Source organism: Cnephaeus nilssonii (genome assembly GCF_951640355.1).
Source record: "Cnephaeus nilssonii genome assembly, chromosome: 12".
In the NCBI taxonomy this organism is placed as follows: domain Eukaryota; kingdom Metazoa; phylum Chordata; class Mammalia; order Chiroptera; family Vespertilionidae; genus Cnephaeus; species Cnephaeus nilssonii.
Genome location: NC_137083.1, coordinates 54,978,176 through 54,993,704, shown reverse-complemented (window position 1 = coordinate 54,993,704; position 15,529 = coordinate 54,978,176). Strand labels below are relative to the sequence as shown.

General features: G+C 38.3%; 1 protein-coding gene across 2 annotated transcripts in view; it reads left to right on the top strand.

The window, feature by feature from the left end:
• Nucleotides 1-1,266: 1,266 nt before the first annotated feature.
• The window catches only part of LOC307108414 (aldo-keto reductase family 1 member D1), a 45,666-nt gene continuing 31,403 nt past the window's right edge, over nucleotides 1,267-15,529 (top strand). For both annotated transcript variants that reach the window (XM_079786398.1, XM_079786397.1), the window contains exons 1-2: nucleotides 1,267-1,392; nucleotides 15,014-15,181. In XM_079786398.1, the coding sequence (XP_079642524.1) occupies nucleotides 1,300-1,392; nucleotides 15,014-15,181 (261 nt within the window). In that variant the 5' untranslated portion in view covers nucleotides 1,267-1,299. The remainder of the gene's footprint in view (nucleotides 1,393-15,013; nucleotides 15,182-15,529) is intronic.

Sequence of the window (15,529 nt, the reverse complement as noted above, 5' to 3'; positions counted from 1 at the left end):
ATATTATTTTTGTTAATTTTATAATGTTAAACTTTAATAATAACAAATAATTGTTGAGAACTGATTATCGAGAAATGCTTATCAAAGTTTGCATTGTTGATCAGTTGTTAGAATTCGACCACCATTGTTTGGACTTGATGAACAATGGCATTTTTGGGGATTGGCAACGACGAAAACATTTTGTAACTGTCTCTCAGATGATACACATCGTACTGCGTGCTAGTAAGCTAGTTAAACAAGTGATGTCATTACAAATCAGCTATTCAGGTAATTTAGGTAAGTAATTTATTTATTTATTGCATAAATACATAAATTTTCTTGAATTTAGCAGACAGTACTCGTATTATTTATATTTTATAGTGTCAGCAAAAAGTCTAGCGCCGGCCTTGAAAGTGACACTTATGACTTACGTTATGGCAAATTCAGAGGAAAAATAATACAAGTGAGTATTGTTATTATTTAGAAAGAAATATAGGATTAAAATATTTTTTAAAATATAGTTACTTTATAACAATCAAATTAATTTAATTTATAAACTAACAATAAAATATGTTCATGTAATTATGTACCTACTTACTGTGTTTTTAAGCAATATGTATATAATAATTTATAATATAATTTTAAATTTTATTTTTAGATTTTTAACATAATGAGTAAGAAAAGAGGATGCAAATTCAATGATGATCTAAGAAGTGAATTTCCTTTTATTAAAAAAACTAAAAGCGATTACAATATAGACCAAATTTTTAATCAAGAACCCCCCCGCCCTGGGCCGAAACCGGTTTGGCTCAGTGGATAGAGCGTCGGCCTGCGGACTCAAGGGTCCCAGGTTCGATTCCGGTCAAGGGCATGTACCTTGGTTGTGGGCACATCCCCAGTAGGGGGTGTGCAAGAGGCAGCTGATCGATGTTTGTCTCTCATCGATGTTTCTAACTCTCTATCCCTCTCTCTTCCTCTCCGTAAAAAAATCAATAAAATATATCTAAAAAGAACACCCCCCCCCCCCCCCCCCCCCCGGTCAATGGTGTCCCACTTTACCAATGTTAAAATCTGGTCACCTTAAGTAAGCATAAACTCTCAATGAGTTATTCTTATGTCTCTGGTAAAGTTCAAAGGACAATCACAGTATTTCCATAACAACCTGGAAGAAAACAGGTTGAGAAATAGATCTGTCAATCTCTCTTCCCTCCCACTGCTCCTCCCTCTGGCCCTCATTTCTTTGATTAAATAGGCCCTAGGACACCTGTTCAAAAGTGTTCAGAATCACTCGTAGAAATCTGAAGTCCTAGGCTCTCCAGAATGGACCTCACAGCAGCAAATCACCGCATACCTCTAAGTGATGGAAACAGTATTCCTATCATTGGGCTTGGTACTTACTCAGAGCCTAAATTGGTAAGTTTCTCTCTCTTTCTGTGTTGTTTTGTTTTTTAATAAGAAACTTTTCTAAAGTATAATCTGCAATTCATTTTGAATAGATCTCATTGATTCACTTTTTGTAATAATGAAAGCAACCTCCAAGGGCTATTGTTTGGCTGAATGAGTATTGAGCCAAACATTAAACTAAATCAATTTGTGATTTAAAATGATCTTGGATTAGAGAATGGGACCTTTCTGCTTTATTTACTAAAATTCAGCTGGATGCTTATTATTTTATTGATCTTAGGCACGTGAAATTACTGAGTTTATGGCCTGTGATTTTTTTAAGTTCATATTTGAGCACATATAGTTCAGTCTAAAATACATCCAGTGAAAACCTACCATGTATGAAGCACTAAGCTCCAGAAACTTCAAATATGAAGAAAATAGTCTTGCTGCCTGAGAATTAAAAATCTAACAGGAGAGACACACTTTTTATTTTTATTTTTAAAATACGTTTTTATTGATTTTAGAGAGAGAGGAAGGGAGAAGGAGAGATAGAAACATCAATGATAAGAGAGAAACATCAATCAGCTGTCTCTTGTATGTCCCCTACTGGGGGTCAAGCCAGCAACCCATCAACCTTGACTATTAATTGAACCTGTGACCTCTGGTGCATGGGACTACACCCAACCACCAGGACCAGGGTGAAAAGTACACTTTTTAATAATTAATTATTGGACAATGACGATGAGAGTAAATGGTACCCTAAAAATACAAAAAGGATCGCTCTGAAAACACAAGAAAGGAAATGGTTAAATTTTTTTTTGTTGGTTTTAATTTTCTTTTTCAATTATAGTTTACATCCAATATTATTTTGTATTACTTTCAGGTATATAGCATAGTGGTTCGATAATCATACACTTTACAAAGTGGTTCCCTGATATTTCAAGTACCCATCTGGCACCATACATAGTTATTACAATATTATTGATTATACTAGAGGCCCAGTGCATGATTAAATCATGCACGTGTAGGGTCCCCTACACGCCTTCGCTTTCGATCACGGGGGAACTGGGTGCCTGTCCGATGGTGCACCAGGCCTTTCAGAAGCCTCCGCCGCGCCTGGTGCCAGAGTGGACAGGCACCCAGCTCCCCCGCTTTTGATGGTCCGCGGCGGGACGTGAGCTCGCTGCCCTAGAGGCCCCTTCTGTGCCGCAGCACAGCCATGGCGCAGATGATGAGCTCAGAGCAAAACTGAGAGCTCAGCGTTCCGCCAGCCCAATCGGCCACCCCGAGTCCCGCCCCCCCCTGCGCCTCCTGGCCAATCGTGGGCATAGCGAAGGTACAGTCAATTTGCGTATTTGTCTATTATATTTGTCTATTATTAAGTAGGATTCCCTATGCTGTACTCTATAACCCTGTGACTATTTTATAACTACTGATTAATACTTCTTAATCCCTTCACTTTTCTCACCCAGCAGCCCCACCCCCGCTCTGTATCTATGAGTCTATTTCTGTTTTGTTTGTTCTTTTATGCTTTATATTCCACAGGTAAGTGAAATTACATGGTATGTCTTTCTCTGCTGACCTATTTACTTAGCATAATATCCTCTAGGCTTATGCATAATTTCATTCTTTCTTATGGCCAAGTAATTTTCCATTGTGTAAATGTAACACAGCCTAGAATCCCATGTCCCAGCCACCACAGTTTGCCCCTCCTGCTTGTTCACACAGCCCCTTATGCTCAACTCTATTGTAGCACTAATCATACTGTATTGTAATCATTGTTTCTCTGCGATCTTCCCCACAAGACTGAAACCCATTAGGAAAGAGACTGTCTTGTTTAGGTCTGTACTCCCAGCATAGTGTCTAGTAGGTAACAGGTGTTCACCTAATGCTTGTCAAATTAGGGAATGAGTTTGTGAAAGGGGATGCATATGTCTGTGAGCATCAGAGAACATGAAATGCAAATGGATGCAATAATAATAGCTAAAACTTTCTGAACACTTAAGCATGTGCCAGGAAGTGCTTCACATTAGATGCATTTTCTAATTTAATTCTCACAACATTATGAATGAGATACCAGTTTACGCAATTATATAGATGAGAAAACTGAGAGATTAAATAAATTGCTCCAAATTTATAATGCAAAGGAACAGAATAGGGATTTGAACCAATGAAGTTTGGGGTCAGATTGTATGCTCTGTCTAATCCCTATACAATATTGCCTGTTATGAATATATCTTATATCAATGAAGCTGCATATTTCTAACTATGACTTTCTGTGTATATTTCTTTTTTTAATTATAGTTTTTTAAATATATTTTATTGATTTTTATGGAGAGGAAGGGAGAGGGATAGAAAGTTAGAAAAATCGATGAGAGAGAAACATCGATCAGCTGCCTCCTGCACACCCCCCACTGGGGATGTGCCTGCAACCAAGGTACATGCCCTTGACCAGAATCGAACCTGGGACCCTTCAGTCTGCAGGCTGATTCTCTATCCACTGAGCCAAACCCATCAGGGCTGTGTATATTTCTATATATGAAAGTATCTAGGAATATATGCCCTGAAATATGTATCCTAGGATATATAAATGCTATGAGTTAGAGACATTCAAAAGCAGTCATGTGCCATTTTCCAAAAAGAGCTGGAAGTTACTTCACAAGGTATGACATATACCAATTAAAGAATATGACATAAGAGGGATACTACTAGAAATGAAAATCATGTGTGCACAAACCACATTTGTGATCAGAAATATTACCAGTTTTAAAATAATATAGAGTTAATGGTATGTCTCACAAAAACTCTAATGTGAAGAAAAATACACAAGATGTATACAAAAGATTTAGGGAAGAGGAAAAGGGTAGAGCTGGGATTAATGGGCAAGATGGGAGTGGGGAGAACGGAGTATCTCAGATAGAGCAGGCTCATGGCTTCCAAGCCAAAAAATGAAAATTCCTTTATCATCTACCCAGGGCTGATGAGGTAGAGGCTTAGAACCATTTGTCCCCAAGTCAGTCACCCTGACATGAAAGTACTAAATTAGATTTAACTTCAAAATCAGTCTTATTCCTAGAGGTGACGACAAAATTTAGTCTTTCTCCATTAAACATGCCAGAGAGCCTTTTCTAAACCTTTCATTCCACAAGTGATACAAAATGAACACTGGGTTGAGGTAACTCTTTAACTGGAACTCATTCATGTTTTGTGTACAAAGTCAAGCCAGTCAATATTTGTCCTGGGATCCTGTTCAGTTGTGATACAGAAGTTAGAGGGCAGCAGGGAACCCAGCAAAGATTTGGGTTTGTCTTCAGGGGTAGATGGGGTGGGAGCAGAGATGGGAGGCTAAAATAAGGAAGACCTACATTGTCTCCTTCAGCTTCTGCCTGGTTTACATTTCACTGGAACTGTGGGAAGACAGTTTTATGGAGCTGTGTGAGGCTTACCAGCCCTGCTTCTCCTGACTTACAAATATTTTTTTTCTTACCAACTTTCTTCTAAGGGTGTTTGTTTCATGCCTGTGGATTAGGGAATTTGAGGTGAACCAACGTTTAGTGGCACTAGGCACTCTGTGCATTACCTCATCTGATGATCACTAATGAAAAAAAACTAAAAGTGTACAAATTATCTATGTGACTTTTCTCTGTGAAAGCTTCCCAAAATGCTTTCACTCAGGGATGAATGCTTTTATGCAGGGGTAAAATCATCTATAACAGCCTCCAACAAATCTCCCTTATTTCTGTCTCTCTCCCCATAGTTCCATCTGGGTAAGTCTGATAGGCAAGAGTCTTGAGTCTTGTTTCTTTTCTTTCTTTTTTCTTTTTTTTTTTTTTTTGCTTTGATAGAGATTAATTCACTTTTTAAAATATATATATTTTTATTGATTTCAGAGAGGAACAGAGAGGGAAAGAGATAGAAATATCAATGATGAGAGAGAATCATCAATCAGCTGCCTCCGGCATGCCCTGCACTGGGGATTGAGCCTGCAACCCAGGCATGTGCCCTGCCTGGGAATCCTACTGTGACCTCTGGTTCATAGGTTGATGTTCAACCACAGAGCCATTCTGATGGGGCAGAAATTAATTCACTTTTTATCAATATCAGCTCATGGAGTTAATAGCTAATATTAATAAAAAACAAACTCCAAGTAAAGCTCAAGAATATTAATAGGTGTGCAAGGGATACAACTCCAGGACCAATGGTAAATATTTTGGAAAATGGCCAATAATTCAGTTCAATAAGTATTTATTGTGTGCCTACCACATGTGAGACATTTTTGTACATAACACGGGAATTAAAACAATGGTCTAGAAATAAGGAATTTAAAATCTGTACATGGATGACTAAGGCAGCAAAAACAAATACACATATAACCAACATAGAAGACAAAGCTGAAGCACTTTAAGAGGGATAACACATGTTCAAAGATAAAAGTAACAACGAAAAATCTAGTTATGGGGTGGCTCAAGAAATGTGAAGCTAAGGGAAAGGAGTGGCCTCAGGAAGGTGGATTGGGTCATAATTGATCCAGTAGTTCTTCCTGACTGGCCCTGGCTGAGATTCCTGTATATGCAAATAGTGTTCACATTCTGGAGAGAGAGCCAAAAGCTTTGCATATGGGGCAAAGGCACACGAAGTCCAAGCCCTTAATGAGTACCAACCTGAAACATCAAGTCCATTCTGCCCCTGGGCTGGAGGAGGGGGCACACGACTCAGAACTCCTCAGAATTATGCCATCCTTTAGATATTCCTTGCGTTCTCCTCAATGTTCATTTAATTCTCCTCTCCCTCTCAATCCAGGGAACCCTGTTTCAGCTGGGGAAGGCAAAGTGTTGTTCTTATGTCAAGTATTATTTTTTTATACTGGGAATGGGTGTTAAAGGAAAATAATTATTCAATGGCACTTGTTAAAGCATGGTAAGAAAGATTAGACTCGGGAGAGGGACTGTTTTGGTGGATATAGAGACTACTGTGATGGAATTTTGCAGTAGGAGACAGTGGGCTCACCTCTGAACACAGCACAGGCAAGTGGAAATCTATAGCCAAGGAGCAGGATGGGGGTTAGTGGATAGAAAATGACTAAGAGGAAATATCAGGGGTAAGAAGGTGATTCTGGCTAAACTGACCCAACAGGATTCTTGCTGAAGACAAAGCTGGGTGACCAGAATCATTGGGGAATGGGGGAGGATGAGGAAGAAACCTGATTAGACATCAAAGGTGATCAGATATGGAGGATGGGGTGTGTTGCTAAAGTGACTTAGCAGGATTTTGCTCAAATTGGCCAATACAGAGATGAGCATGGAAGTGCATGTTGGAAGAGCTCAGGGAGCCTGCTCAGAGTTGGATCACTGAAAGAATCTGCCAGGGGCTCTCCCTCCAGGGAGCACACCTGGGCTTTTCCCTTTCCCTTTCCTCTCCCTGCCCCAGGCACCTTACCATTCAGTTCAAGAAATATTTATTTTCAGAGAATACTGTAAAGTAATTTTTAACTAATGGCAACTTATTTATATTTTTATAAAATGCAATATGATCTAATATTTTAAGGGTCAAGGAACAAAGAAAAAAAATCAGTTGGTGTTTTATTTTTACTTAGAGGGTAGGGTGTATCCTGAGTCCTTTCCGGTACCTGGACCCCTTCACACTCACAATCCTGCCACGGCAGCCTTGGCTTTTAGAAATCAAACACCAAAAACTGACTTCTGCATGTTATGTCATTCCTCTCCGGAAGCAACGAATGCCGCCCAACAAGCTACAAAATGTGGTTTGGGGTGGGGGGGTTGTGGGGGGGGGAGGGAGTACAGAGTCATGAAACAATATCAGGAAGAAAATATAAGTTAAAATAAATTAAAATGAGAAGATATAGAATATATAGAGATCAAGTGAAAGGGTTACTATAATAAATCAGGCAAAAAATAAAGACTTCAACTTGGTTGCTGGCTAGGAGGATAGTAATTTGGCTGAAGCCTAGGAAAGAACTAACTTGGCTGAAGGCTACAAATTATTAGAATAAACTCTACAAAGCTTGGCAACCAATTGGATTCAGGCAAAAGAGAGAGTGAATAGTACTATATTTAAGATCAAAAAGTAATGTTTCAGGCCAAGGATACTACATTCTTTGGATCTAAAGTTTTTAAATTCCCCACCCCCCCTTTTTATCTACCACCTTTTTTTTTAACATTTAAATTTTTGAATTATATATGCACTTAGAGAGGGGCAAATACTTTTAAAACTAACATTTGTGTATCACCATCCAGATTCAAAATCAGAATTTCCCAAACCCCAGAAGCTCTCTTGTGCCCTTCCTAGTCCAAAACACTCTCTTTCTCAAGAGGTAATTGCTCTCATAACTTTTATGGCAATTATTCTCTTACTCTTTTCTAAGGGTGGCACAATTTTAATATGCATTTCTAACAATGCATTTTAATTTTGATAATTTTTAGACTTTCTATGAATGGAAACATACTGAATGCATTATTGTTTGTCTTGCCTCTTTTTCTAAATATGCTATAAGATTCACCCATGTTATTAATCATGTCTTTGACCATATTTATTGCTATATAATATTTAATTATAACTTACCAGGATCAATTTTACTGTTGGTGGGCATTTGTATTGCTTCCAGTCTGGGACTTTACAGGCAATGTTGCTGCAAAGGATCTCACACAGATCTTACTGGACCTGCGTGTGAGTTCTTCTAAGGTATATTGTTAGGAGTGGAAATGCTATGCCAATGAGTATCAGTATCTTCATTCCTAGTAGATAATGTCAATAGAGATAATTTCCAAAGCAGTCATATAATTTCCATTCCCAATTTTAATGTGCTCACATTTAGCACTCTTTAATTTACCATTAGTACTTTCTGTGGCTTGTTTAAGATATCCTTCTCTACCCAAGTGTTAAATTGGGAAATCTGGGAACAGACTCCGAGAAGGAGATTCGCACGCAGGAGGCTTATTGGAGAGTACTCTCAGAGACCAGACCTGTAAGGGTGCGTGCAGTGGGGACAGTTGAACTGCGATGCAGTTGCTCAGCAATACCACAGGGAGTTCTGGAATGGGAATGGTGCCACAGAGTTGTGCTGAGTTCAGGTAAGGGCATCAGGCCTTTATACCTGTGTCATCCACAGAGGGAACCAGATGTGAGTAATGAGCAGCCAACACTTCTGATGACTGAGGACATGCCGTTCATTATGACATGTTCTATGTTCTATGTTCTATCCCTGCTGTCAATTGCACCTACTGCTTTTATATGCTAAATTCGCCCCTGGGAACAGCTCTCCCAGAATTCTGTTTGGTCTGTTTCCTGGGAAAAATTTAAAAGAGGTAGGTTAGTAGGATGAATACAGCCCTTGCCACTAAAGCTGTCTTCAATTGTAACTTCTACTTATTGTCTTCCTCCCAGAATACCCATTCTAAGTTCCCTGTACCCTTAGCCAATATCTCTGCTAGTCTGGGTGACTTACCTAGTATTATGTCCCAAATCCTCATCCCTGAGTTGTCTGAATCCCTAGTCAACTACCCTCTCAAGTCATGGCTGCTGCCCTGTCCGTTAACAATCATAATTGGTTATGAGTGTATCATTGGTTCACCTATCACCTTGTGATGATAGGGTATCTTACCCCTCCCATATGGCAACTCTTTCCATTACAATAAGGAGGCTGGTTTCACCTGGGAATTAGGACCTTTAGATCCTCAGAGCCTAAAATTTAGGGATGGGAAGCACACATTTTCCAAGTGGGTAAAAGGGAGTGATGCTAAGATGAATCACCACTACAGGGTTTTCAGACTCACATATTGTACTTATTGGGGGCACAACACTATACAAAAGATGTTGCCCTAGAACAGTGGTCAGCAAACTCATTAGTCAACAGAGTCAAATATCAATAGTACAAGATTGAAATTTCTTTTGAGAGCCAAATTTTTTAAACTGAAACTTCTAACGCCACTTCTTCAAAATAGACTCGCCCAGGCCGTGGTATTTTGTGGAAGAGCCACACTCAAGGGGCCAAAGAGCTGCATGTGGCTCACGAGCCACAGTTTGCCGACCATGGCCCTAGAATATATGTTATATCCTAGAGGATGAAATTTGATCCTATTGATAATAGCCATTCTGACAGGTGTGAGGTGATATCTCATTGTGGTTTTAATTTGCATTTCTTTGATGATTAGTGCTGTTGAGCATCTATCTTTTCATATAGCTCTTGGCTATCTGTACATCCTTAGAAGTGTCTATTCAGGTCCTCTGCCAATTTTTTAATTGGATTGCTTTTTGATGTTGAGTTTTCTGTTTTTTATAAATTTTAGACATAACCCCTTATCAGATGTATCAAATGATCAGATGTATCACTGGTGAATATGTTCTCCCATGCAGAGTGTTATCTTTTCATTCTGTTGGTTTCCTTTGCTGTGCAAAAACTTTGTAGTTTGATGTAGTCACATATGTTTATTTTCCTTTTGTTTCCCTTGCCCAAGGAGATATATCAGAAAAAAATATTGCTATGAGAAATGTCTTAGATTTTCCTCCCTATGTTTTCTTCTAGGATTTTTATGGTTTCGAGTCTAACATTTAAGTCTTTAATCTATTTGGAGTTTATTCTTGTGTGTAGTGTAAGTTAGTGGTCTATTTTCATTTTTTTGCACGTATCTGTCCAGTTTCCCCAACACCATTTATTGTATAAGACTATTGTATGTTCTTGCCTCCTTTGTGAAATACTAATTGACTCATAAAGGCATGAGTTTATTTCTGGGCTGTCTTTCATAACATCTTATTTTACAGTTTGGGGTTCTTTTTGGCTTCAATTTCTGTTCAAGCCCTATTAATTATATAATCAATCAAAGAGGTTCTAGAAGGTGTGTTTCTTTCTCCAACTATTTGATATTTGTTACTATGAATCCTTTGTCTAATACCATCTGTGCAGCCACTTTGTTCATTTTTCATATCACTTATTTTCTCAATAATACTAACTTTCTGCTAAAATAGGGGGGGAAATATAATTAATGCTCCCTAAGACCTTGTATGTCAGCCGCGGACTAAAAAGCCACTAGAAATACAAGAAATTTCTTGCCTCACTCATTTTACAACAAATCAATAGCTGTGAGTCAGATTTCACAGGTCTGATATGATTTGTCAAGCATTTGGTGAGAACATTGAAATTTTTGAAGCAAGCACAAGTACTTCTCAATATTTGTGAAAGAGATGAGAATGATCATCTTAATTTGAGATCAGTAAAAATCAACAAATAGGATTAAACCTCTCCCATACACAAAACCTAAAATATAATTTGAAAATTTTATTTGATGAGGATATGTGTTTATCTTCAAAGAACTCTCCATCAAGGATTGTTTCTCATTAAGAAAAAATGAAACTAAATAAGAGAGACATTTTTTTTCCAATTACAGTTGACATTAAATATTATATTAGTTTCAAGAATATAGTATAGTGCCTTAGCTGGTTTGGCTCAGTGGATAGAGCATTGGCCTGGGGATTGAAGGGTCCCAGGTTCGATTCCGGCTGGGGACACATGCCTGGGTTGTGGACTCGATCCCCAGTGGGGAGGGGGGTGCAGGAGGCAGCCGATCAATGATTCTCTCTCATCATTAATGTTTCTATCTCTCTCTTCCTCTCCCTTCCTCTCTGGAATCAATAAAATATATATATTTTAAAAAGAGTATAGTATAGTGATTAGACATTTATGTAATTTTTGAAGTGATGACCCCAATAATACCCACCTGGGTACCCACCTGGCACCCTACATAGTTAGTACAATATTATTGACTATAGTCCCTCTGTTGTATTTTACATCCCTGTGACTATTTTGTAACTGCCTATTTGTACTTAATCCCTTCACTTTTTTCACCCAGTCCCCACAAAAACCCCTCCCATCTGGCAACCATCAATTTGTTCTCTGTATCTCTAAGTCTATTCCCATTTTATTTGTTCATTTATTTTGTTCTTTAGGTTCCACATTTAAGTGAAATCATATGGTATTTGGCTTTCTCTGGCTGACTTATTTCACTTAGGAAAATACCCTTTAGATCCATTCATGCTGTCACAGATGGTATACTTTAATTCTTTTTTATGGCTTTCATTTAATTCTTTTTTATTGGATTTTTTTATTCTTTCATTGTATATTTGTACCTCATCTTCCTTATCCAGTCATCTACTGATGGACACCTAGGTTGATTCTATATCTTGGCTATGGAATCATAGTGCTGCAATGAAGATAAGAATACATTTATCTTTTTGAACCAATATTTTGGGTTTCATCAGACACATACCCAGAAATGGAATTACTGGGTCATAAGGCAGTTCTATTTTATTATATTGAGGAACTTCCACAGTTTTCCATAGTGGCTGCACCAATTTGCAATTCCCACCAACAATGCATGAGGGTTCCCTTTACTCCACATCTTTGCCAACACTTGTTGTTTGTTGATTTCTTAATGATAGCCAATCTGACAGGTGCAAGGTGATATCTAATTGTGATTTAATTTGCAGTTCCCTAATGATTAGTAACACTGAGCATCCTTCCATATATCTATCGGCCATCTGTTTATTGAGACACACCTTTTTAATATTTAAAATGTCATCACAGAGCATCATGGTGGAATATATAGACCCATGTAATTCTTCCCTTAAATCTACAACTAATCAGACATCTTTAATGCAACAAAAGTTACTCTGTTCAACACACTAGCAAGCATGAGAGATACACACATTGGTACATCTGGAGGAGGGTGTACTGGAACACTTAAAGAGGCAAGATGAGGGAGAAAGCAGGGATGGTGTCTGAAGATGTGGTTCCACAGCCACCATGGCTAGCCTGTGGCCCCAGCTAATGGGGTAGTGGTGGAGGAGTCAGGGTGGAGCCCTCACACTATGGCCCAGTGGAGAGTAAGAGGGATAGAAACAGCATTGGCACCTTTGAACCTACCTCCTCCCCGCTTACTGCAGTGGAGCCTGGTAGCAAAAGCAAAGACATGTCTCTGGTCTCCCAGCTATATATAGCGCAGTGACACCAGCCAGGAAGGGAACCGGGTAACCTAGCACTGGATTCACAAAGCAAACTCTCCCCTCACCCACCACATCCTCACACCATAGTAGTAGGGCCTCCAGACCCAGAGGAACAGAACACAGCGGAACAATCACCAGAGGTGGCAACTCCCTTGACCATAGTGATGACCCCCCACCCCAGGGGCAAGTAGAATCGGTAAGAGAAAACAGAAGCTTGTACTAGAGCACCATCTACTGGAAGACAAAACAAAGACCTCTAATTATCAACCTGCTGAATTGTTAAAGTCAAAACAGTACCTAAATAAGAAAGATATTCACTACTTTAAATGTTCCAGCAGATGAACAACCCATCGAGTACCATGAACAATTAAGGTAACATGGTAACACAGAAAGGAAATAACAATTCTCCAGAAACCAAACTCAGTCATGGAAGATAGAGTTATCTAAATAATATAGAATTCAAAATAGCAGTCATGAAGAAACTCAGTGATATACAAGAAAACTCAGAAAGGCAGGTCAATGAGCTCAGGAATAAAATTAACAAACCAAAGGAGTAATTTACCAAAGAAATTTAAACTATAAAAAATAACCAAACAGAAAGTCTGGAGCCGAAGAACTCAGTAAATGAAGTGAAGAATGCATTAGAAAACATTAGGAAAGGACAAACCACATGGAAGAGAGGATTAGTGAGGCTGAAGACAGAAATCTAGAAATGATTCACGTGGAAGAGGAGAGAAAACTCAGAATTTTTAAAAATGAAAAAACTGGCCAAGAGATCATAACTGAGATCTGAGAAATAAATCCACATATGTATGGATGTATGGGCAGCTAATTTATGAAAAAGGATCCAATAACAAAAATGTTCAACACACTAATTAGAGAAATGCACATCAAAACCACAATGAGATATCATCTCACACCTATTCAATGGCTGCTTTCAAAAAGACAAGAAATAACAAGTGTTGAGGAGGATATGAAGAAAACCCTTCACATGTAACCCTTGTACAATGTTGGAGGGATTGTAAATTGGTGCAGCCATTATGAAAGCACTATGGAGTTTCCTCAAAAAATTAAGAATAGAAATACCATATGACTCAGCAATTCCTCTTTTGGGTATTCATCTAAAGAATATATATATATATATATATATATATATATATATATATATATATATATATGTTAACTGCATCATTATTTACAATAGCCAAGACTGGAAACAACCTAAGTGTCTATTAGTGAGTAAATAGCTAAAGAAGACATAGTAGATAAGCATGAAGGAATATTGCTCAGCCATAAAAAAGATGAAATATTGCCATTTTTCACAATATGAATGAATCTTAAGGGTATTATGCTAAGTGAAATAAGTCAGACAGAAAAGGCCCAAACCACTCATATGTAGAATATAAAACAAAAAAAGTAAAAGTAATGAACTAACAAAACAAAAACAAACTCATACATACAGACAACAGAATGGTTGGTTACCAGAAGGGAAGGTGGTTGGGGGAGAGGAAGATGGGGAAAAGGGGTCAAATATATCATAACGAAAGGAAACTAGACTTTTGGTGGTGAACACACAATAGCGTATACAGGTACCAAATTATAAGGTTATTCACCTGAAATTTATATAATGTTATTAACCAATGTTACTTCAATAAAAATAAATAAAATGTCTTCATAACTAAAGAATAGTAATTTATGTGTAATCTGAAAAATGGATAACTTATAACTCAAGTGTCAAGAATTTTTCAGGTGTTTTTTGTTTGTTTTGTTTCTATTCCTGTCAATGTACAGGGGAGAGGATATTCTCACTCTGCTTCATGCAGATTAATAAAATGAACAAAGTTTTGGCTACCAAATTTGGTAAGTATATATACTGAAAAATCTAGGATGCTGCTCAACAACCTTTCTCCCCCATCTTTATTGAGGCATAATTGACATACAAAACAATGCACATATTTAAAGTATACAATCTATGCATCTGGCACATGTATGCACCCATGAAGCCATCATCACAATCAAAACGGTTGAATGTATTCATCACTGCCAAGTTTCCTTGTGATTCCATGTCTACAACCCCCACCCCAGGCAATACTGATCTGCATCTCACTATAGATTAGTTTTCATTTTCTAGCATTTTATAAATGAAATCATAAAGTATTCTTTTTTGGTCTTGCTTCTTTTCTTCGGTATACTTATTTGATATCATCCAGGTTGCTGTGTGTATCAATAGTACATTCCTTTTTACCACCTGTTAGTATTCCATTCTGTGGCTGTATCTCAGTTTATTCACCCAAACCTTTGATTTATAACTGAGCCTTTGTCAATGAACTGTGCCATCCTATAGCATGGATACCATGAAAATTCTTATCACTGGTAACATTGATCAAGTCACATTTCTGAAACCACAAAGCTAAGGGCAGACCTGGGATGGATGGAGTCTCCCACTGAGGATGGGACACTCCCTAGAAGGTCAGTTTCTCCAGCCTCTAGATACCATCTTCCAATCACAACAGCATGGAACTGGGAATTTGTCATTTTCACTCTAAAACAATGTACAGCCAAGTGTCTTGATTGATAATGATTGGACTAAAGACAAATTCCTTTTCTCCCAAACCTCAACCTTTTGTTATTTCAGACCTCTAAGGGGAGCTGTAAGACATCAGTTAAGATGGCCATCGATGTTGGGTACCAGCACATTGATGGGGCCTACATCTACCGGAATGAGGACGAAGTGGGGGAGGCCATCAGAGAGAAGATAGCAGAAGGAAGGGTGAAGAGAGAGGATATTTTCTACTGCGGAAAGGTGAGAGCTTCCCTTCACCCTTCACCCCCTCATATTAATGATGGACCTGATGTCACGTTTCTCTGCCCAAGAATGTTGGACTCTAGAAGAGGAGTGAATTTTCAACTGCCAATTTCCTTACTCTTGCCAAGATGTTAGGGACTAATAAGCCCCTTGAAGTGGGCTTCAGGCAAAGCTCTTTCTTCATACTTGGGCATGGATTTAGAACAATATGCAAAGAATCAAGTCTATGGAGCAAAAATTAGGGAAGTGGAGGGAAAGGAGGAGATGGTTCATACTACAGAAGCATTTTCTGAAGTTTTCTTTAAATGAGCTGCCTTCTTTTTCTTTTGTGCCTATTTGTTCATA